General features: G+C 46.8%; 1 protein-coding gene across 9 annotated transcripts in view; it reads right to left on the bottom strand.

Annotated features, from left to right (window-relative positions):
* Window positions 1-657: 657 nt before the first annotated feature.
* NFYC (nuclear transcription factor Y subunit gamma) overlaps window positions 658-24926 on the bottom strand; it is a 63657-nt gene continuing 39388 nt past the window's right edge. For 8 of the 9 annotated variants that reach the window (XM_045190886.2, XM_024554639.3, XM_053920046.1 and 5 more), the window contains 8 exons: window positions 23006-23077; window positions 21441-21554; window positions 17508-17603; window positions 12088-12261; window positions 8494-8652; window positions 5386-5493; window positions 2810-2869; window positions 658-1839 (listed from right to left, as the gene is read on the bottom strand). In XM_045190886.2, the coding sequence (XP_045046821.1) occupies window positions 1408-1839; window positions 2810-2869; window positions 5386-5493; window positions 8494-8652; window positions 12088-12261; window positions 17508-17603; window positions 21441-21554; window positions 23006-23077 (1215 nt within the window). In that variant the 3' untranslated portion in view covers window positions 658-1407. The remainder of the gene's footprint in view (window positions 1840-2809; window positions 2870-5385; window positions 5494-8493; window positions 8653-12087; window positions 12262-17507; window positions 17604-21440; window positions 21555-23005; window positions 23078-24926) is intronic. The other variant, XM_045190891.3, reaches the window with a different exon arrangement.

Here is a 24926-nt window from a genome sequence, read left to right as displayed (position 1 = left end):
AGAAGAAATGAACACCCACTTCTCCTGGCACCCAGTTCTCTGACCTTCCCACACAACGGGCCTCGTTCTAGTTGAAAGCATGGCGTGGTGAGGGTAAGGAAGACGGCTCGCTATTGGCCTCTGTGGTCAATGAAGTAGAATGCTCTTTCTATTCTCGTTTCATTAGCAGGATACAGGCCCTGGCTGTAGACCTCTCGTGACCTGCTGTTGGACAAGGGGTCTGGGCTGCCCTCCATGGCAGATGCTACAGGGTACAGCCACAGTGGGCAACTCAAAGTTGTGCCAGGGCGGGGAAGAGGGGGATTTATCCGGGTCCCTGGTTGAAGGATAGAGTCGGCTTTCTCAAAGACAGATGATGCTCTCTTGACCCTCAGCCAAACAGGACACAACCGAATCTTGCCCACAGTGGTAGCCCAGGAGTAAGGCAGGCAGGCAGGGACCTCTGAGAAGCAAAACGATCCTACTGAATTTCATTTTTAAAATCAGCTGAAGACCTCAGTTTGAATCGGATACACAGAGTAAGTTTTCCTTAGCTTTCTTTCACAGGGGTCCCCCTCCTTCACACACACCCAACCTGAGGGCAAACCAACCTTTCCAAGGCTTTCCCAAGCAAAGCAGTCCCACGAATGCTTCCAGATAGAAACTCAGACTCTAAACTATCTAAAATGAGGTTTATTGCATGTTATGCGGTTTGAAGTCCATGCAGCAAAGGAGACTAGCACAATTTTAATGCGTTTAAGAAATAAAATACGGGGTGGGGGTGGTGGTAAACGCAGAGTTCTGGTCTCCTTGGGCCCCTGGGAGAGCAGGTTGGGGGAGTGGAACCGCCCACTCACTCTCCAGGACAGATGAGCTCATCTCCTACACGCAAGGAACGTTTTCCTCGGCCTCCGGATGCAAATGCACAGAGCTCTGGAGCAAGAGCGAGACGAGGTGAGCAGACACCAATGAAAAGGAAGCTACACACATTCACTTAATTTAATCTGAAGACAGAACAAGGTGGAAGACCCCGGGGGCAGCAGCCAGTTCCAAGAGTCAGGAGATAACACACTCCTAAAAAGAAGTGGCGGTAAGAACCAAAAAAAGGAAGACAAATATTTCTTCAACCACACTCTTCAAGAAATGCCATAAATATGTTATTTAATATTTTCATTTCATAGCATTGGACACACAACATATTGAAATATCGATTCCTTGGAGAAAAAAATGGAAAAGGAGGAAATAAAAAATATTGCATCTTTCTGTTGGAGAATCTCGGCCCCAGGCGTGGGGTGCAGCGCACCAGTGTCCTAGCCTGCAGGAGGTGCTGAGGTCGGCGGGTCCTCTGGGGAGGGACGCTGTGCCCCTTGCCTGGGGCTGTATGGCAAAAATTGTGTTGGGTGTCCTTGGCCTTGCCAGCTCATGCCCTCAGTCTCCGGTCACCTGGGGGGCCTGCCCGTCGGAGGGCTGGTTGGCTGACTGGATGAACATGGGCTGGGCGAGGTCCTGGCCGGCGGGCATGGTGACTTGCTGGATCTGGTAGAGCTGCTGCGAGGGGTGGAGAGGAGAGAGTGAGGTCACCCCTGGGAGAGGGGCATGCAGCTCCCTATGGGCCTCGAGTTGGTTGGGGGCCCCAGATACTTCAACCACCACCCACTGCAAGGCGTCAGAGGGAGGAGGGGATGTGGAGCTCTGCTGGGGTTGGGAGCAGCAGACACAGGAGGCACCAGCAGGGTGTGAGGGGGTGTGTGTAGTGGGCGGGGAAGAGGTGCAGGGAGTTGCATTTCCTGTGGCTTTCACTTCTCTGGGCTCTGCCTCTCCCGTTAGCTCAGAGCCTCGAGCTTGCTGCACGCTGTTCCTCTGTGACAAACACAAGCAATTCGAACCACTGTACCAGCAGCTTGGAAGTCAGCATTTCCCCAACTCTCAGTAATCCTCACTGGCAAGGGCAGTAGGATCACCCCCTCTCCTCCTCTCCTTGGAACATCTGGCTCAGGTGGAGGCTACACTGACCCTGCATCTCCTACGTGGGCCCTGCTGAGGAGGTCACCTGGGATTAAACACTTCCTACAGCCAAGACTTGTGAGGGGTGAGGCAGATGCTCACAGAGCCACTTCGGGAGGTTAGGGTCAACTGGATATTTGGTTTATCAGGTGTCCCCAGAAGAAACCAAAAGCCAAGACCCTGGCCCCAGAAGCCCTGGCATGTGAGCCTAGTGCCTGGTGCCGGCAGAGGTGGGAGATGTTCTCTGCTCCCCTCCCTCGGGCAGCAGAGAACACGAGCCTGGGGCGTCGTCCCATCATGTCTGCAGGGCTATCTGGGACCAGAGTATGAGGGGAAGGCCGAGGGAACAGGGAAGGTTCTGTCCTCGTGTGGGTTTAGAATTACTGAATTCCAGGCACCGAGAGAGGCTTAGAGGTCCCATGTTCTCTGCATTCCAAAAGATCCATGCTATTAAAAAGCAACATGGCTTAGGAAAAAAACTAGTCCTAGAGAAGAAAAAGGAGACCTGTGTTCTAGTCCTGGTTCTGCAATAAACAGCTGAGTGAGCATGAACAACGCATTTCCCATTTCTAGGGCTCGGTTTACTCATCTGTAAACTGGGGATTTGGGCTAGACAATGTCTAAGATTATGTTCAGCTCCCGCAAGTCTATAAACCTAAAGGACAGGATGATTTAAAGACTGTACTTGTTTTTAACAATTTCTGTCTACTCGTTGTTAACAGAAGACAGGACAGCTACCCTAACCATCCAAACTCACAGATGTCACCCACTAACCCCCAGCCCCCAACTCCTCACCCCTGGCCCCCGCCCCAGCTGGATGTCCTACCTGTCCATCTGTGAACTGGCTGAACTGCTGCTGTCCTTGCTGGACCTCGGTCTGTGTGATCTGTAGGAATCAAGACAGCAGAGCAGGCAGGTCAGCCGCAGGGCCTGGCTCACCAGCCTACCACCCAGGAGCAGGCCACCAAGATCAAGTGAGACAAGGGTCCCTGCCCACCCCCTAGCACTGAAGGCTACTCAGAGTTGACACCGTATAGAGGATCCCGGAGCATGTAGTATTAACAGCCACTTTCTACCCCCATCCCCAAGGTGTTTCTGGGGCCTGAGACTCAAATCAAATACACACCAAGCTCCTAGGTACTGACAGGAGAGGGCATAACATTTACTGTTCAGGCAGAAGCCCTAAGAGTCTTTCACCAGTGAAGACAGTTTGCAAACCACTGGGCAAAGTAGTGAGTGGTCCCTTTCACTCTTGGAAGGTGGGCTCCAAACCAAACCCGTATCACCCAGATTATCTGACTGGAATATGAAACACCCTGGCGAGCAGGTGGCCTTGGCCCTGGAATCCTTTGTGGCAAACCTATGAAGTAGTTTTTCCGATGGTGGCCACGTGCAGCCCTCTGGGCCAAGACGGGAGGGGTGGGGGAGGAAGCAAGGAAAACATTTATCACGTGCACATAAAACCTTAGGTGTGGACTTGAAAAGAAATTTGCTGACATGCAGAAATGCATCCTACAATGCCAGTGTGGAACAGCTTGGCAGACTAGGAAGAAGATGGAAGCATGCTCGGGTGTGCCCGAGTGTGTCCAAGAGACCGGTAATGGCCTCTGTGCACCACCTCCTGGAATCAGTACAGCCAACCTGCAAGGTAAAGACTGTCCTCTCAGGTGTCCTCACTACAGCCAAAAACAACCCATCCGGCCTACCCAGGAGGCTATGCAGATCAAGAAGGGGACAGGTGTGAAAGGGCTTCATAAAGGACTCTTCCTGTTGTTCCTGTTTCGGGTCTTTCTCCCCATACCAGTCTATAGCTGCACGAAAGCAGGAGCTAAGCCACGCCTAGTGCAAATTAAGTATTCAAGAAATGTCTGCAGAATAAATGAATGACCCTGAGACAAACAGAAAATATTCCTCATGGATGAGGTTAACTGTGCCTTGTGGCCAGCAGGACTGATCTTTACAGCAGCTGAAAACAAAGTTTCATTTAACTTTAAATGCCATTTACACACTGTTTATTCAGCATTCATTCAAAAAATATTTACTGAGCACCTACGAAGTGCCAGCTGTCACGACCACAATTTGTGTCACACAGGCTCTGCCCTCCAGCACTCTCCTTACAGCGCCCCCACCCCCGCGGTGTACCCAACTCTCCCCACTCTCTGGCTTTAGTTTCCGGTTCCAAATCTGACATCTGGGAAAACACCAAAAACTGTTGGTTTTCATTTCCTCCCACCCCCAGGCCACAGAAAGTTTTTTGGATCCCAGTTAGAATCTTACAAGTTTTTTTTTTTAAAGGGGGAGGGGGAGGTACCCGAAGGTGTGACCAGTCTTGAGCTCTGATTCCATGTCAGTGAGCACGGAGGAAATTAGGGAAAAGCCAAGTCCTTCTGTGAGCCTTTCAGGATCCCAGAAACTTACAGGGAACTCAGAAGCCTTACTTTTGGCTCATTCCTCCCATCTTCCCAAACAAGATCTTTGGAGACCTGCTCTACAAACTCAGCTCTGTCACTACTGTCAATAGATACATCACCAGAAATGCAACTGGGCCAGACAGATTCAGCTCTTAAACGATTGCTGCTTTTTTGGGGCCTGAGGCAAAAGAATCCATTAACAATGCCTCCCCTTGACCAGCACCCCATTCCTCTACAAACAATGCCACATTCTCCAACCCCCAAGCCCAGGGAGGCAGCCCCTCAGCATCTGGGGCTCACAGCCTTCAATATCCTAGGACACGAGAGAAGACGAGGGGGCAATCACTGGTTAAAGATGCCCGAGGAGGTGAGTATAAAATCTAAGTAAGCTGCCCTGACTGGTGTGGCTCAGTGGATTGAGCGCCAGCCTGCAAACCAAAGAGTCGCTGGTTCGATTCCCAGTCAGGGCAAATGCCTGTGTTGTGGGCCAGGTCCCCAGCAGGGGGCACTCGAGGGGCAACCATACATTGACGTTTCTCTCCCTCTCTTTCTCCCTCCCTTCCCCTCTGTCTAAAAATAAATAAAATATTTTTAAAAAAAATCTAAGTTAGCTTTCCAAAGGGTAGAGGAGATGCCAGAGCACACAGCTGTTCAGTTTTAAAGATGGAAACTCTGCCTGACAATGAGGCAGTCTGTCAAAGTGCTTCTTCTGGTCAGACATGTGCACGCAGAAACATCGGGCTTTCTCCAAGTATCCTGGACACTTCCCTGCCTTGCACTTCTTTGTCCCTCCATAACATGGTGACAGAGACACTTTAAATAGTCTTCCAAAAACCCCACCTGTGCCTTGGGGTGCACAATAAATACGCAGGGTGTGGAGGAGACTTGCTGACAGATAACATGGCAAGAGGGAGTTGTGTGCTGAGCACCCCTTTCCAGCCAGGAGCCTGGTTGGTCCCCAACTCAAGCCCTGAGTCTCTGAGGCACGTACCTGCTGAGCATTGGTGGCAAGCGTCTGGATCTGTCCCTGCACAACTTGGGTGCCTGATACAGGCTGGGCTAAGCGAATATACTGCAGCTGGCCAGTGTTCAGCTGCACCTAGGGCAGGGGCAGGGACGAAAAGACCACAGGAGATTGAGTGCAACTTCAGGCAAGCTTTTCATGTCCCCTGTTCCACTGAGCCCTCCAAAGAAGTCTACCCGGGAAAGGCCCTTTTTAACAGAGGTCCAGCAAAACCATCACACCCCTGCCCCACAAGTCATACAACACAAAAGAGGCTATGTTCCCTGAATGGACTTTGAAAATTTCCTGAGAATCCTGTCACCTTTGTTTGGCTCTCCGCTGTTTGCTCAGTTCATCTTAGGGTTTTTCCCTAAAGGCTGTCTAGCATTATCAGGACGTTCGTAGCCAGGTGCAGGCCTTTCTCCCCTCCTCTCCACACGCTCCACCCCGGTTCCCAGAATGGCTGATCTAATACGGAGAGAAGTCCCAGTGTCCGCCAGGAGCACAGAGCAGATGGCCGTCACTCCGCACCACAGCCCCAGAACTGCCCAACTCCATGCTGCACATCTTGGAAGAAAAAGCTGACCCGCTTTATGATATCTGTCCCCAGCAGCCAGGACCAGTGGGGGGGTCTGTGGGACTTTTAGGATCCTTAGTGTTCAGCACTAGCTTCTGGCCAAACACCTCCCAAGGGGAAGCTGAATCAATAAACCTTTCACAGAAAAACCCATCATGGGAAACCAAAGCTACAAAAATGCCCTTCAAGTCCCTCATGCTTAAGATTAAGCCTCAGATAATACAATAATACCACATGCTGCATTTAATTGTGTGCTAAAAGCCTTAACTCAGGCTCTTAACGCTCCAGCGTGCCATGAAAGTTTTAGTGCCCTGAGTGTGGGGTGAAGAAAGGACCAAGGCGGCTACGGCTACAATGCAAGAGGAACTGTGGCGCAGCAGAGACAAGAGTCAGCAGAGGAGCCTGCAGACATTCACACCGAGGGATGCGGGGGACGAGACAGGCTCCAGCAGACCAGCAAATCTGGTTTCTCTCTCTGTGGCTGCCCGGTCTGCCTTTGCTGTGAGGGTGGGCTTCTTGCGGCTAATGTTCCCCTTCAACAGCTAGTGCCACTGAAGGGAACTGCGCTTCCACGAGGCAAACACTACTAGGAGGAAGCTGCACTCCTGTGTGCAGCGTTCAATCAAACTGCTCCTCTGAAACTGCCAGCCTCAAAGAGGACTGGAGCCACCAAGAAAGAGTAATGCTGGAGTTCTGGTAGACCATTCCAGAATTGTCTGCTTAAAGCAAGATGGAGAGAGCCACAAAACCGAAACCTGTGAAGAATCTAGTCAAAGGAGACAGGGCACAATGTCGTGACCCCCTGTCTTTCACTTCCTGAGACTATGCCGAGAGAAGCTGCTGGGAAGCCATGAGGGTCGAGCCTCGCCTCCCTACCTCAGTCCCATGATGCGGCTCCCAGGCGACATTGCTAAGATGCTTGGGCTGAAGGCAACTGGGTGGGGGGCTCAGGAGAGCTCAGTGCTGAGGCTAGGGGGCCGGTTCCAGGGGTCACCAGAACTGAGCCAAGACACAGGAGGTAAGAGACGGAAGCCTCATCCCAGGAACGGGGGAAGGTTTACTGCCGGCCACAGGGGTTTTCCATTTCCTGGCTGGGAAGAGCTCTTTGCAGAAACTCAGATGTGAATGAAAAGCTGTGAGCCAAACAGTTCCAAGCAGTTCTTAGAAGAGGCTCTTCTTTTAGGCTTCGATTTAGATATCTGGTGATATCTCTCAGTCCTCCGCAAGGCTCAGTCTGGGGATCCTCACAGCTTTTTTATATTAACTGCAGAGCAAATAAGTGTACCCCTTGGGCTTTCAAAAGAGAAACAAAGTTTCCTTCCTGAAGGTCATCACTACTGCAAGCACGCTGAGGAGTTTAGAAGTGCAGACTCCTATGTGAGAACAATGAAGACCAGGCCCTGAATTCTACAACAAACCCTCTGTGCTAAAGCCCTGTGCTCCACAGGGCTAAAAACACTCGAGCTGAAGTTACTGCAAAGTGGGAACTCATCTCTGGCTGAAATGAATTTGTTGTGGAGCCTCCACATGAGTGAAAATCATTCAAGAGAGAGGTCTGGGGGTTGGTGGCTGAAAAAGTGAGGCAAGGCACCTGGAACTGATGGTGTGTGTGTGTGTATGTGAGAGAGAGAGAGAGAGAGAGAGAGATGAGACAGAAAGTGATAGGCACAGACACAGACACAGACACACTCCACTTTCCTAAGGTTTTTTCTGGCCTATTACTCTGTTACCTTAACAAGAACAGTTACAAAAACAGAGTTGAGGATACTTTTCAAGCGTTTTTCAGAGAGGAAGTGCTTATCAAGTCCAAGTGAATTTCTAGCCCTGACTACATGGCATTCACAATAGGAAGGGTAAGGGGCAGGAAACAGAAGGGCTGCTGCATGTCACTCACTTTCTACATTTTTTGTTGACAAAATGACCAATGTATAGATGGCACGTGTTAAGACAAGAACATTTTTAACAAAAGAACAAGTACAAATCTAAGAAATGAAATCCCCCAAGGCACACAGGAAGCTGCAGTCCACAGTGGAGGAATGGATAAGTTAAATGAAAGCCAAAAATACACTTTGCTGCAGGCTCCGCTGGGAACCGCCTCATGAATATGCAACAAGTGTATTTATGGCCTTCCCTATATACCTCCCTCCTATTCTCTGCTAATCAAAAGACAGGACTGCCTCACAGGGCCTTTGGGCCTTGGCATGGAGGAGTGGTTACAATGATTTCTCTGCACAGATGGAGTGAGGGGAAATTAAAAGGAGCTGCCCCATAGTGGTGAGCTTGAACCCGGGTTGAAGGAAAGCAGTGAGCGTACAGTAAAGCAACCTGTGGTCTGAGGTAATGGGAATACAGGTTAAGAAAATGTATGTATGTATGTATGTATGTGTGTGTTATATACATAAAAGATATACACAGATACATACACACATACACAGAGATAGAAAATCTTTAGGTGCTTTCTGTTACAAGGTTGAGCAGAGGGCCGTGCAGACCTCGAGGCAGGGCAGGGCAGGCCTTACCGGGATCTGCTGGATCTCTCCTGTGTTCGTGATGATCTGCTGCATCACCTGCATGGTCTGTCCAGTGCCGCTCTGGGCCTGCTGGGCTTGACCCTGCGGCTGGGCCTGGACAATCTGCACCTGCTGACCTTCTCCAACCTGCATGGTCACTGGTGTGGTCTGGAAAGAAGAGTCACAAGAAAGCTGACGGAGCTGTGGCTCCGGTCAGTAGGCTAACCACGGGGTTAGTAACCAGTGGTTAACCAGGAGCAAACCCTCTCCACGAACGCCCGAACTCACCCCGACACCGATAACAGTACTCAACCTACCGAGTCCTTTGGGCTTAAAGCACTGTGAAAGTCACTCACCAAAATAAAGATGAAAAAGCCTGATTTTTAGGATTGTAGTACATATTATTTGCCCAGACCCAAAACATCTCTATGCTTCAAATGTTGCAACTTTTCATAGCACGTCAATGATGGTCAGGTGCATACAGTACAAAAGAGTCAAAAGCAACCATGACAGTTCACTTGAGAAATGGCCAGAGTCAAGTCTGGAGCAGGTGAATTTGGAGGGCAAACTAAAAGGAGAATGGGGTCAGTATGAATCTACTGAACTCAGAATCCTGAGCTCCTCATCAGGCTGGCAAAACACAGGAGGGAGAATTAAGTGCACACTGGTTTTCACCCCCACTGGAGCAGAGGAGCGGCTGCAGCCCCCGCCCGCCGCCCGGCAGCTAAGGCTCGCAGCACAGCTTCCAGGGGAGAGGCAGACAGGTGAGTGCACTGGGCACCGCATGGGGTTGACATCTGGACCCTAACTGAGGCTACCCTTAAGTAACAGAATTTAATAAAGTATGAATTTTAACTTTTGAAAAACAGGAAGCTCAGATTTAAGAAATTCTGTCTAATGTATACAGTTTTGCAGATTCTGTGTCTTTCACACACATTTACTGGACTGTAATCCTATGAAACTTACTCCTTTGAGAGACTGTAAAGACTTAAACTGTCAAAAAGGTCAATCCTTTCTTCAAATCTCAAAACTCTACCCCAGATGTGACCTTTATAACATACGGTCATCTGGTGCTGGTGGGGTAGGGGATGGTGGTGGTGAAGAGGGTAGAGCCTTTCAAAGTACACCTGTAGCCCTGGCCAGGTGGTTCAGTTGGTTGGAGCATCGTCCCATACACCAAAAGGTTGCAGGTTCAATTCCCAGTCAGGGCACATACCCAGGTTGTGGGTTTGATCTCTGGTCAGGGTGCGCACAGGAGGCAACCGACTGATGTTTCTCTCTCCCATTGATGTCTCCTCCCACCACCCCCAGCCCATCCCATCAAAAATCAATAAACATATCCTCAGGTGAGGAATATAAACAAACAAACAAACAAATGCACACTATACCTATGCCCCTAAACCCGATTTGGATATGCTGTCTCCCCTCTTCAACAAGAGGCCCTGGGGGGCTCATGGGCTTCCGTCAATACTGCTCTTCTAATGCTCTTTACTTCTGACTGCCCAGGTCTGTTAGCACCTAAAGTTACAAGGGAAGGGATGTGGCCTGGGAACTACATAGGAGCTTCAAGGGACTACAAGCTAAGGAGAAATTACTGTAAACTGGAGGGGGATGGGAAAGAAAGACGACAGAGAGACCCATGTAAAAACGCATGCAGTGGGCTAGGACAACAGGGAACACTTGTTCTCGCCCTGCAATTCTCCACTCGGCCTATTCCCCAAGCCTCCAGGAATAAAAGGGACCGATTTATGACAGAAAACACAGGATTCGCTTTACCAAGTTATGCTTTCCTTCCAACTTTAGTGTGTGTCCTCCCCTGCAAAGGCTGTCTGCGCTCAACTTGAAACAGCCACTGCTACAGAGGTCCAGGGGGCTGTCACGCAGCACAAGGCCACCCCGGGCCAGTGAGACAGTGAAACAACAGTTGGGAGATGCTGGGACTGACCCACTGGACCACCCACACAAGCCTTATCAGCTCCAAGCTGAGAAAGCCCAGAGTGGGAGAGAAGAGAATAGATGAAATTGTCACTCACCAGGAAAAAAAGAAAATGCATACTGCCAACTCATCACTGTATTCTACCAACTTAATTTTCCTGGGAGGATTTCCAAACTATTTCTAAGTCCTTTCAGGAAAACGAGGGGTTGAGTTAGCCTGGCAGCTATCAAGTCACGTATGATGTGCCCTGTTGTTGGGGTACAATAACCATGAGGGTCGTAGGATGATCAACCATTTGGAGCCAGCCCTTAGGAGACTCCCTCAAAGTTCACTCTGGGAAGGGGCAAAGCCTTTGGCACGTCAAGCTCTCACCACTGCAGAGGCACAAGCAAGAGCCAAAGAAGGTCCAGCAGGCACCATGGTGCAGTGAGCTCCCTGAGGCAGGGACTGGGCAGCAATCCCCTTTATACCCCTCCTGTTGAGCATGGTGTCTGGCAAAGACCAAGCACTTAATAGATTTGTTATATGGATAAAAAAATGAGCAGGGAATAAATTCTAAAATCATAATTATATTTAAATCTACCAACGCTCCAATTCTTTTCTTCTAGGCAAACCCAGCTCCTTACTAGAATGCCCCAGGCTGTGTCCTCTGCCTGTCTCACCAGCCTGGCCTGCACGTTCCCTGTGCTGCACCCTCTCACCTCCAACCTCTGCTTGTGCTGAGCCCTCTCACGGGAAAGCCCTCCTTCCCCTCTTTCGTTTCCACGATTCCCTCGAAAACTCGTATTATTTCCTTAGGAGGCTTCTCTGACACCCTCTTCCACTACCCTCCTCACATCTTTGTTAGGTAACCCTTCTGATGTGCTCCCACAACACCCTCTACACAGTCCCAAGAGTATCGTACACTTCCCACACGGCAGTGTACTCTTTAAGTATTTGTAGCCCCAACTAGACTGTGAATTCCTAAAGACAGAGACTGTTTTATTCATGCCTGTGCCCCCAACACAGAGCACAGGACTTCACCCACAGAGGATGACCAGTGTTTGATAACTAAAAAAATTAATGACTGACAGGCAATCTGGATTCAGAGGTAAGAGAGCAGAGTCCTCCGCAGCCTCTCCCGATCCCCAGCAAACGTGATGTGACCGCTCTCCCAGCAACTGCACTGGGGAGTGACGGCCTTCGGATGGCTGCTGTAAAGAGAGACGGTCACGTGACACAACTATGGCAGGACAGAGCAGTGATGGGGGGCAGGGCGGGAGAGTGTGCAGGCCCGATTCCCCCTTATGGATACAAATTCCAGTTCTGGTGCAGGCACACAGACAGCAGGTGTGGAGTCCACTTTAAACATCTTCTACAGAGATGCCGCTACTCCTCACGGGGGCGCTGTACAGTTCTCCCTTCACAAATGTTTTAGCTCATGAGGGTCATGAAGAACATCTTGTCCACTACCCTTCCCTCATTTGACCCATAAGAAAACCAGGGTCCAGAGAGATTAGGGTGTCATGTCACCTCAGCAGCTGAGTCTGGGGGAGCACTCAGGTCTCCAGACTTTAAATCCAGTGCTCTGTAAGGTTCCGAGCACCTCTCTGCCCTGGTCAAGCTTTCACCATCCCAAACCTAGGAGTCCTATCTTGCTGGGCAGGCCCCCTCTGCAGCACACAGACCTGGCCCTGCTGAGGCTGTGCAATGATGATCTGCCCGGGCTGAATGGTGGTGGTGGAGCTGGTGGTCTGCTGGCCTTGCTGCTGCCCCTGGACTTGGACGGCGGTGGGCTGCTGAGCCAGCGTGAAGTAGTACTGGACGGGCTCGGCAGGAGTCACAGACTGGCGCACCTCCTCCTGTGGGGAGAAGGAGAGGCAGGTAAGAGGAAAAGAACAGACTCAGCAGCCGCCAGAGTGAATTTCCATTCTTCCCCCCAATGGGCTCTGTGCAGTTGCCTGCTGAATGCTGAGCTCTCCACATTTGAAGCCAAGGGGAAGTGGAATTCAAAGAGACCAGTTGTGCTAAATCAAACTCAAATAACAGATTCCATAGACTTCACAAAACACACAGCCAATTTTCCAAAGAGAAAAGTTATCACCCATCACGTGATGAGTTACAAACGGGCAAATAATTACTGTTACTAGAAGCTGCGCACCAGCAGTGCTTGTCAGTGAACGCCGTCAGGGCTGCGACCCGAGGACAGTGCTGACTGCGAGCACTGGAAGATGCTACCCAAACGCCGTGCTCTCTGGCCGGTTCCCAATCTCCCAAGTAGGCAGCACTCTCCTTATTTTGTTCCCACCCCCTCAGGAGAGACTGAGCAGGGAAGAGGGGCAAGAGACTTTTTTCATGGGTTGAAATTTTAGTAGTTAAGTGCCCAGCTTTTCACAGCACGTCGAGAGCTCAGTGGCCACTGAGGGCCACATCTATCCAGTGTCACATCTGGTTCTGGTTGTACTTAGCCACAGAAGCGCAACCCAGGGGGCCTGAGGGACAGCTCTCCGCTGGGGTGCCGCCTTGGCTGACTAGGGAGGTCACATTCTGTCCGGTCTGCCCGGTGAAGAGACTGTTCCTTCTTCAGCTGACGTTTTCCATGGCAGAAGGAGTAAACAACCCTCTCCCAGCCACCTTGAGCTCACAGCTGAGAGTGTAGGATGTTTACACACACTACGGCATGGTTAGAGCCTGAGGGTCCAGGGTCGGCCGGCCCCTGACCACTGACAGACATCGGCATCTGCTCCGGAGGGCCCTGTGACACACGGTGACCCTGCCTGGGACAACAAAAACAACAGAAACATACAACTTGGGCTGGCTGAGAAAAAAAAAAAAAAAAAAAAAAAAACAGCTAAATTTACTCACTCCCTTGTTCTGGACTAAATTTGCCAGGTTCAAGGAAAGAGGAAAAGACACTTCTTCAAGGTATAGAGACCCCGAGGCCTGCCTCAAAGCTCCCGCAAGTGACATTTACAAGTTGATATTGACCTCACCCCTCATTAGGTTAGGGGCTGCAATCTGTGTTCTAGTCCTTTCCTCATTACATTTTTGTCCTTGCTTGTCAAAGTCACTAAGTTCCCTGGTAGAATGGAAGCCCCATGAGGGCAAAGCCGAGCTCTCTCTTGCTCTCCACTGCCCCAACTATTCATTCCCTTATAGGCACCCAATAAGCACCTGCTGAACGAGAATGGATTTATAGAGCCAGGCAGAGCGGTAGAGACAGGAAAATACAGGCACATGTTTTACTGTACTTCACTTTATTGTGCTTCCAGGTGTTCAGGTTTTTTAAACACACCGAAGACAAGACCCTCCACCAGCAAAAAGATTACAACTCACTTTACTGAGATACTTGCTTTATTATGGTGGCCTGTAATCAAACCTGCAGTATCTCCAGGATGCCTGGAAATACTCCAGGACGTGGTGGTATAGGGCCAAACCCCCAATATCTGAGGTATGCCTGTACTTCTTTTTAAACTCAAGTTGATAGAAGAACAAAGTCTCTCAAACACAACAGCTATTACTAAAAGAAAAGGAGTCCCTACACTCTCTTTGCTGCCTCTAGGATCTTGTGGTCTAGTGCGGGCAGAAGCCCATGTCCCCTGTGGAACAGGGCTGGGTGTTATTTTGTTTGCCTGGTGACTAGGGGGCCCCAGATACTAAAACTAGGCCTGCTGATATCTTGCCTCTCAGAAACTTGGGTCTCTGCATGACCAAGTTCCCCGATGGGCGTCTACCCAGCCGAGGCAGCACTTGAGACCTGCTGGGTTTCTATGCTAGTGCCCAAACATTTACCAACTTTTTAGGCTAATGCATTTTGTACTTCAGACCCAAAGGGTCTGAGCCCTAAATGCGATCAGGCTGAGGCAGATGAGGGGGTCCCTTTTATTTTCATCTAGGTCTCAGCTCCCAGAACAACTTGACTGAGACGATGTCACCTCCAATGCAACTCCAACTTCTTGCCATTGTAAATAAAGGTCAGTCTTGCCAACTAGATCTTGGCTATGGCAGGGATAAAACAGCCTCCTTAGCCAAGGAACTGCACTTTTTCAAAGCTCCTGAAAAAGAGTTCAATGTTATCCATTGAGATCTCCCTTCCTACTTTATGAAAAACATCATCACTAAAGCCCAGACCTAACTTGAAAAGGCTCTTGGGTGATGGGAAGGTATAGAGAACTGAGAGCCATCCCACCCCCACCCGAGTCAAGGGGTAGGAAGACACTGGCATTTCTAAGCCCTGACCTGTGATTGCTCTGTATCCAGTTATCCCTGACTGCAGCTGATCTACAAATGAATATGGTCTTCTTTGTCAAAAAGCAAGCCCTTTAGCCCTGGCCTGTGAACAGAAAGGTCACAGGTTCAGTTCCCAGTTGGGGCACATGCCTAGGTTGCGGGCCAGGTATCTCTCACACATTGATGGGATTTCTCTCTCTGTCTTTCTCCCTCCCTTTCATTCTCTCTAGAAGTAAACAAATAAAATCTTAAAAAAAAAAAAAAAAAAGCAAACCCTTTAAATACCCCTTTCAGAAGCCAAAACGTCCCTTGCCGAAAGCTGTAAGAGACCCTCCCATGCTGCCTGCTGTAGCCTGCTAACTTGTTTATGAACCAGGCAGCATCCAGGACACTGTCACACAGAGCGCTTAGATCTGTGCTGTGAGGAGGGCATGACTGTTCTCAAGTCACTGAAATGGGAGGAGGCAGACCTAAGGTTCTTCAGCATTACGAAGACTCATTCGGCCAATGGAGGTCAAGCTAGCAAGGGAATGATTATGCTTGGTTTAAAGAAATGGGTGAAGAGAAAATGGTATTTTAATGGGCAGGAACTTTCAACTCATAGCTTTAGTGGGCTAGAAGTCAGGCCTCAACTACCTTCTGCTTTCAAACAGTTTTTACTTTCTTCTCCGAAGAACAAGAGAAATTCCCAAGCACCTCTGAGAAGCCAAGGGCCTTAGATCCCCAACTCGACACTTGTAGCTAGTTCCTTTCTCCAGCAGGGGAACGTCATCCCAAGTGCTAGAACAACCTTGGAATGCCTGGATCAATCCAGAATGGGGCACTTGCCCAGCTTTGGCAATGGCCTCCCCACCCAGAGGGCTCGCTCTCGAAATGTGTTCAGAAGTGGAGACTGACTAACACAGCCAGAGAATGAGCTGCATCACCTCCTAGGGCCATCACTATAGCGCAGTGCAGCCAGCCCCAGACTGGAAAAAGCAGTTGCTTCAGTAGCAAGAGTGAACTGCTGCCTCCTTCAGAAAGGGTGAATTTTGGAGAATGGGTGCTTTAAGGACTTAAGGAGGTGCCAGCCAGTTTGGAGCTTGGGAAAACTTCATGTCCACAGAAGATTAAAAGTGCCTTAGAACTTCACACCACTTTTCAGCAATCTCAACCTTTCAAAGGCCAGGCAGCAGCTGTCCCGAATATAGGATGCCAATCAATGGCTTGAACACCTACAAAGAACTGAATCCAGACAGCAAGGAGCTGCTGCAGCCAGACACACTTTAAAGAAATGGATCATTGCATTCTGAGTCAGGGTAGGATGGAACAAGGAGCTTTCTGACACCCTAAGAGAGCCAAGTACGGAGGACTTCGGAGGAAGGGACAGGACACGACCCATCTCTTCAGCCAACTGGTTCAACAGGCAGCTCACAGAGAACAAGCAGGAGTCAGCACAAGGAGCAGGAGCCAGGCCTGATTTTGTCAGAGATCTCACCCCCTTGTTTCTGAAGGGGGCTCCTGAAACAAATTCCAACAAGGAGAGCGTGTGTGTCGTATCATTTGTTTTGCAGGAAGAGAAGTGGTCTGAGTTCTTGTCGGAGTGACTTCTCAGAGAGGAGGGATGCACCCCAAGAGGAGGAATTGAGTCCACAGGCACTAACCTGCAATGTTTCAGAGGCGATGCGCAGCCAGGGACGACCGTGGCAGCCTGCCGCTGTAAACATCCGACTGAAAGCTCTTCTGAACACCTTACAGCTTCCAGTCAAGGATGTTTACAGTAGCAAAGACTGCCCAGAAAGAACGGAGATGCAGTGAGGCTCCCTGCTTTAGTAAGGAGGTGACAGAGGGCTTGCTAATCCAAAGGGTCAGGATTACAAATGTCCTTTAAGACGCCCACTTCTCCTACACTTTCTGACTGGTTATTAACATGAGACAGCATGGGAATCACAGAATGATTCTGTTTCTAAGGATAATGTACTATGAAACAATTCATTAAAACCACTTAAAATTTTATTAACAAAACAAAGCAAGCAGATCAGGGCCCAGCTTGGCTCCTGCCAGACTCTGCCACTGTTCCCCAAGTGTCTCCACTACACCTGGTGAGTCATGCAATCTGTGTGCCTGAGACAATGAGTTATTCAGGAGAGGGGTCTATTACAATCGCAATTAAGAGCTTTATGCTCAAAGTGCTGAAAAAAATAACTGGTGTGACCTTTGGAGACGGGCAGGCAGAAGCAAGGGAAAGGCAGACAGACGTTCACATTCTTTCCCGTGACTGCTTAGAAAACGGCTTAAGTGGTGGTTCTCAAATTTGGTTGCACATTAAAAGCATCTGGGAGCTTTAAAAAGCCCCGATGCCAGGGCCTCCCCCTCTCAGGTTCTGATTCGGCTGGTGTGGTGTGGAGCCTGGGCACTGGTACTTTTTTAAAGCCTAGCAGGTAATTCTACTGTGTAGCCAGAGCACTATATAGAGAACCACAATCAAGAGTAGGAGAAAACCCAAGTCCACTCATTCCAGACACCACTGTGTGCACAGAGAGGCTGGTTCTTGAAAATCTAAGATCTGTAACTCACTGAGCATGTTCACCCATCCCAGATGAAGAACTCTGATAGGCTTCCTAGAATACCTTGAAATGAGCTTCACTTTACTGTTTATAACTAAAGTCTTTCATTTTCACTGCCTATTTTCACTGAAATACCACCTCGGCAGCACTGAGTTAAAAGTATCCATAAATGAGTAACAGAAGGAGATGTTAAAGATGGATCTGGTCTAGAGAAGGAGAAGCAAAAGAAATAGCAATGACTTGTGCTGAGAGAGGAAAGGGGGTGTTATCTGACACCCATGTATGCAAGGTACTCTTCAGTCAGCAGTAGCAGCAACGCCTTCCCAGCTCACCTGACGCTTTGGCGGTTTTAGTTCATCTCTTGGAACAATATCGATGAGAAAGTCAAACTGATCAAATTTTGTAATTGCCATGGCGATATCATTCCTCTGTAACAAAGAAAAGCAAGGTGAAAAATTAGCCTGGGGAGAAACTAGTTCACCTGGCTTTATACCCTCCAAGTTACAAGTAAGATAAGACGATGACTTCTAAGCCAAACTAAGTACCCATGGCCAAGTCTATAGCTGAAATAAACACAGCCAAACTCTCACAAACTCAAATGATCAGACCTGCCGGCAAGACATCTACCAAGTTGACAAAATAGAGCTACCTGCAACTCGTGCTCCACAAACCAGATACTCGAGCCTCTAACTATTACTGCCTCTGCTGGATTCTGCCCCAAGGTCCTCCCCAAGGTAGTTAAATCATGGTCCTCCAGCTAAAACTGCACAGATCTAGCAACCTCAAGGGGCAGGGTTCTGGTCACTATGTGTTAGCAAGGTTAGGCTATCGTTCACTCTAATAACATTTTTAAGGCACTAAATAATATTTTGCCTCTTTGGTTCAAAAGTAGTTAAAATCTATTTTGAATCTCCTGGCTGAAATCCTAATTCAATAACTTTCTGCACTATTTTCTAGTAACTGATCTGTACTACTGTAATTTTTATTTTGGAATTCAAAATTGTAATGTTAAATCCGTGGTTTAAATCTTGTTTAATGTGATATAAACATACGCTCCCTTCCTTCAAATAATAAAGGATTTTTTTTTTTTTTTTACTAAAAACCAACATACTAACACTATATAAACATTTTAAAGAAAAAGAAAAAAACAGGAAAAAAGAGTGAACTCTAGTGAATGATACGCACGTTCAAGTACTTAGGGAAAAGTAAACTTTGACAATCATTTAAAAATAGATGACTTGAAGGACAGACGGATAGATACAGGGATAAAACAAGTAAAATTTTAATGGTCAGATCCGGGTGATGAGTATACAGGTGTTCACTATAAACTTTGCTTATGTTTGAAGTTTCTTTCAAATGTCAACTCACTAACAGAAATCCTCAGCAGCCTCTACATATCGCATCTTCAGAGAAGGTGACTCATCAGACTAAAGAGGAGGGGATGGAAATTTTCTGTTTTTTCCTTGCCTAGTCTCTGTGATGGCCCCATGCCACTGAAATGCAAAACTCTAGTCCACCATTCTTGCCAACCACCAGCTTGATGATAAACCCATCCTACCGAAGCAGGGCACGCCTTAAAGCTGCTACTTATTTAGATTGTACGATATAGTATCACATTCTTGATGATGTCACCCACTCAAAGTTATCTAAACAGCTCATCTAAGGATGGAATGCAGGGGTGGGGGGGTGAGGGGAGAAAGAATCATCACCTCCAAACATACACCAAAGTGTTCTGCAGTATTTTGGAGACTTAAATATATTTAAATTGGTCTTTTTAACATTTTTATTTTGCCTTTTTAAGTGCCAACATTTTACTGAATTATTACTCATATACAGTAAAATACAGAAATCTTAAGTACACAGCTGGATGAATTTTAATAAATATAATACACCCAGGCAGCTATCTGGGAACTTCTCTTATACGAGTATTCTCTTATAAGAATATAAAAAGTTCCCTTGTATCCCTTCCCAGGCAACTACCCACACCCCCAATCTGAAACACCACAGTTCTGATTTCTGTCACCATGGACAGAATACGATATCATATGCTGTGTCATTTTTTTCTTTAGTTTCCTTTGCTTGACATAGTATTTTTGAGATGCGTCCATGTTGTTGTATAAATCGTTTCTTTTATTGTTGAACAGTAATTCCTTTTATGAGTATATGAATTTTTTATTTTATTTTTTCAAGATTTTATTTGCTTAGTTTTAGAGAGAGGGGAAGGGAGGGAGAAAGAGGAGAGAAACATCTATTTGAGAAACGTCGACTGGCTGCCTCTCATGCATGCTCTAATCAGGGACTGAACTTGCAACCCAGGCACGTGCCCTGACCAGGAATCGAATCAGCAACCTTTCGCTTTTGCTTTGTGGGACAATGCCCAAGCAACTGAGCCACATGGGTCAGGATGGAATATATCAATTTTTAAAAAATATTCCTATCTTGAATATTTGGGCTGTTCTGAGTTTTGGGCTATCATAAATAAGGTTGGTATGAATATACATTTTTAAATTTATTGACTTCAGAGGGAGAGAGGGAGGGAGGCACAGAGACACTGACTTCTCGTTCCACTTATTGATGCGCTCATTTGTTGGGTATGAACATTTTTATACAAGAATGCCCACACTTTTGAGAGTGTAACTAAGAACAGAATGGCTGAGTAAGAGAGTATGGATGTGTTTAACTTTACTAGAAGGTGCCAAATAGTATTCCAAAGTGACTGTACCACTTTACATTCTCACCAGCAGTAATGAGTTCTGTCCACTTCCTCACCAACACTTGGTGTTGTCAGTTTTTTAAAAAACTTTAGCCATTCCACAGGCATAAACCAGTATCTCACTGGTTTTAATTTGTATTTCCCAAGTGACAAACGATGTTATGCACCTTTTCATGTTTACTGGTCATTTGGAATCTTTTTTGAAGTGCCCATTCAAGTGTGTTGCCCATTTTATTTTTTAATCTTAATTGATCTTTAAGGTGACTTTAACTGGCTCTGTAGATCTGCAGACTTCCTTCAAGGCCACATGAAGTAAGTTCTCAATGTCTACCTGCACTGGAATGTAGGGTTCCCAGGGGTAAGGATTTTTGTGTTTTGTGTATTAATCCCCAGAACCTAAAACAGTGCTCAGCGCACTGTGGGTGTTTAATAAATATGTGTAGAATAAATGAATATATACATGCATTTTTCACTTTGGAGGTAAGGGGAAATGAAGAGAAAATATAATTTACCATATTTTGCCACATATAATGCGCTCCTGTATATAATGTGCACCCATGTTTTTGGCACAAACTTTCAGGAAAAAAATCTTTCATTAAAAAATTTTAATTCAATTATTTATTTATTTATATTTAGACGCTTTTTGTATTATAAAGGAATTTTAGCATTTATTTTTGAACATATTATGGTATAAGACATTTTATGTAACAAATAATTACAAAACACTAGAACAGATTCATGGTATTTTAGGTATTAACCATGTATAATGCGCATCCTTATTTTTCCCTCAAAAATGTGGGCAAAAAAGTGCGCAATGTACACAGCAAAGTACCGTACTTTCTCAGCTCTCTTATTAAAATATTGTCACTCTCTTGTATCAGTCACACCCTTCCTCTTTTGTCTGGGAAACCTTTCCCTCAGGAGCTAGGGCCTGGCTGTTGAAAGGAGAGCCTCTAGAGCCAATGACCAAGGGGTCTTCATCCAATATAAATGTTGACTTCCTGGATTAGAATAAACAGGTAAATAGCACTTTAACCTCCGTTTGTAGTGAGGGCGCACCAAATGAACAGTTCCATCACTGAGTTGTGAAACCCATGGCAGAGCTGGAAATTAAAGTCTTGGTCGGGCTGCTCTGTCCAGCGTGGCTCGGTGGGTTGGGTGCTGTCCCACAAGGCGGAAGGCTGCCGGTTAGATGCCCAGCTGGGACACATGCCTGGGTTGCAGGCCTGGTCCCCAGTTGGGGCAGACAGGGAGATTGATGTTACTCTCTTACATGAATGTTTCTCTGCCTCTCCTTCTCTTTCCAAGAGTAAATAAATAAAATCTTTAAAAGTAACTAAATTAATTGAAATAAAATAAACTCCTGGTGGGGAAATACTATCATGGATTAAGATATGCCTGCCTCCCAACGGCAGAGGAAGGCACCAGCTACACACATCAGCTTGACAGGGGCCTCAGGCAGAAGAATCTTTGGTCCAAAGCCATCCATGCAGGAGAGGCAGGCAAAGGCAGTTGCTTGCCCAGTTTTCCCAATGTCAGTCCACAGAATTACCTGGAGAGTCCGGCGCTTGTTATCCTCTGTGTGGATCCAGGCTCGAAGAGTCAGCTCTGTGATAAAAATCTGGGCTGCCTTGGCAAAGAGCACAGGGGCTTCTGCACTGATCATCTGCAACAGACGGAGGCCCTCCCTGTCAGTCACTGGCAAGTCATTCAAACCAGTCAGTTGTCCCTTACCTCACGTCCTGCCACTGGACTATGGGGCAAGAAATGGAAAATGAGAAGGTGGTAGCCTCAAGAGATTCCAAGGTAAAATAAACCCACAAGTAGGCACAAAGCAGGTAGAAGGGAAGAGGGAGAAAGAGTATTTATCCAGCGCCTACCACGTACTTTCTTACTCTCATGATAGCCTTTTGGAGAAACTAGGGTTTAGGAGAGGTGAAGCAAGAACTTGCCCAGGGCCTCAAGTCAGTAAGTGGTATAATCCAAGGAGAGAAAATATGGGTAACACAATGAGTTTGAGAGTCAATGGATTTAGGTGAAATCTCTGGCTTCCCATCCTTCTGGGCTTCACTTTTCCCATACTGAAAAAGAGGACAACCTTCCAGGGTGGTTGTGGGAATCACGTGAGATAATGCTATGTGTAAAAGCACCCAGCACAGGGCCTGAAGCATAGCAACTGTCCAAGTACTGCAATAAACTCTTGGTCAGACAGGTTCCGACCCTTGGTGAGGTGGTCTGCACAGGACGGGGCCGTGGGAAGAGCTCTGGAGCTAAGAAAGCAGAAGATGAGTATTGGGATTGGTTCTCCAATTCTGGGCGAGTCACTCTGACCTTTTTGTCTATTTTCTATGTATAAAACGAAAGTAATAATTCTTTTTTTTTACTCCAGGTTTATCTGGTAATATGCCTTTGATCTTTAATTTATAAACATTTAGTTTGTCCTTCTAAAGTTAATTATAATTGGTGACAGCTTTTCTCAGAGAAACTAGTAATTCTTACTCTATCAAGCCCACAGGGTTGCCATGAGGAGGAAGTGAGTTAGTGGAAGGGAAAACTGCTGTGACCTGTTAGCTCTCTCTACAAATACAAGAGACTATTACTTCTGACTGGTAAGGAAAGACAGTGGCTCTTTTTCTGAGACACTTGTACTGGGTGGTGGACTTCTAGGAACACAGTAAAGGCCATCTCCAAACCAACGCTCTCATAAGTATTATTTGTATAAAACAACTCACAGATGCAGTATCATCATCAAACATTTCTTAGATTCAGCCCAACAAATGAGATTGTAACAAGATGCTCAGAACATGGCATCGTTCTGTTGATTTGATGCTACATGTTCACACTACATGCTGAAAAGAACGGAGTGATTCAAAGAGCACTCAGCATCTTTTCAACATCTAGAAAACAGGATACCCTAATTTTCAGGGAAGCACCATGTAATAACTAAAATTGTTCAATTTCCGCTCATTTAACAATTTTATGAGGAACCAAATAAAAAAGCAACAGACAATAACAATATATTCATTTTTGTTTAATTAAACTTTGAGCTCTAGGGATATGAGCAGTAACTACCCAATTTAGCTTCAATATAAATAATAAAAATGAATGTGAATTTACCTTCACATCTTCATCCAGTTTCATAATCTTCTTAATACGAGCCAGTGGGAGTTCCTGTACTCGGAAATCTTTCTGAAATGAGTAACAAAAGGTGCATAAATGGTGGGGACAATCAATAGGGAAAGGCAGGCATCATGGAGCACACTGATTGGCTTAGTACCTCCTTTTAGAAAAAGTGGCAGGAGAGGAGGTACAGATGAAACGAAGACAATACAAGCTCCAGAGCAAAATTCTTCCTCACCCATGCAGAGCTTTAAACAATTAAAGGGTTTCAGGATAATCTTATGATGGCTTCTAACAGTGCCCTTATGAAAGCGAGCCCCAAACAATACCAGACGCTTTGCCAGCACAATAGAGGTACATTATGAGTGCCTTTTTCTTCCCAAAAGTTTACCAGTATGCAATCTGAAGATTAAAATGAGGTTTCTGCCTCAGGGGCATCCATTCCTCTAAGGTGGCAGTTCTTTCCTCTACTCGGGGTTTACAAGGGCAAGTGCCAGCAGGGCCTGACCACAGTGACCCACAGTTCTTTTCAGCCAGTGTGACCTGGCTATTTCTAACCTTTGCACTAACCTGACACCAAAACTTGGGTAAGAGCTCCTTTCCCATTATAGCAGCAAAGGGCTTGTGTCCAAAACTGGCGTGGGGTTGAGGACCCGGTAGAAGAGTATGGGGGAAGGGCAAGGGGGAATTTATCAGCTGGCTTTCTAGAACAGCCCTGGCACAAACAAAACTGGGCTGGGGGAAAACCACACCAACTTCACTGTGGACGGGATTTAGGAAAGGGCTTTTTAATCAGCACTCCTCAATTATTTGCAATTAAGACCTTTTTTGTTTTATTTTGATACTACTGGTATTTCAACACATGCCCAATAATGGATGCAATTCTAGAAATAAAAATCAATTCTGGGTTTCAGAACTGCAATGAAAAGAGAGGTGCAAAGGGAGAAATTAGCTAAAATCAGCAAAATCCCTGCTGGGACTAGGTGTCAAATGACCGATTCTGTAAGTGGTCTGAAATGTAACTCGCCAAACCCAGTATTCTCACCTGGGAATTTGTATCATCACATTATGGAAAGAGCAGCTATTATTTGAGATTTGGTATAATTAATATATATAAGTGAACTTTCTTTTCCAAGACCAACAGAATACCTCAACTACTGTCAAGGAATAGGGTATTCGGAAAAACATAAACAGCCTTTCCAGAATCCCTTTTACGATTACAGAAGGAAGAGCAACCACTAGGATAAAGTGCACACCAAGACGTCTCATTTCCCCACGCAAACCCAACGAGCTGCTTGGCTACTGGCTACCACTCACCTCTACAAACTTCCAACACCAATTTTTCATCTTTTCCTTTTCCAAATTAGATATCAACATTTTCCATGAAGCCCTTACTAAAACTAACCCTGAAGTGGCAGAGGTTTAGAAGTCCAGTTTATTAAAATTTCACCAAAAGGAGAGAGCAGGACACATTCTTCTATTTTTTTTCCTCTTTCATTTACTCATTCATGTAACTCAACTAATACGATACCTACTACTATGTGAAACATACAAATCTATTCTTACTTTTGAAAGGCCTATGATTTAATTTTTAGAAACTGTCACATAAAAACATTATGGTCCCCTGTGCTATACTAGAACGGGGGTGTAAAATCCCGCAGGGACAAAGAAAATAACCAGCTGACAATGAGGGGTTGGAGAGCACGGGAGGACTGGAGAATGCTCCACGGAGGGGCTGACATCTGAACCGTGTCTAAGGGAGGCTACAAATCTGCTTGTTGAAAAAGCATGAGAATGCTGTTACTCAGCAGAGGGAACAGTACGCAGAGAAGCACAGAGACACAGAAAACACGGCCCATTTAAATTTTAGATATATGACCTCAGTACAAAGGGGAACAACAGGAAAGAAAATGCTGGG

This window comes from Desmodus rotundus, chromosome 3 (assembly GCF_022682495.2).
Source record: "Desmodus rotundus isolate HL8 chromosome 3, HLdesRot8A.1, whole genome shotgun sequence".
NCBI classification, from domain to species: Eukaryota; Metazoa; Chordata; class Mammalia; order Chiroptera; family Phyllostomidae; genus Desmodus; species Desmodus rotundus.
This window is presented reverse-complemented; position numbering and strand designations above follow the sequence as displayed.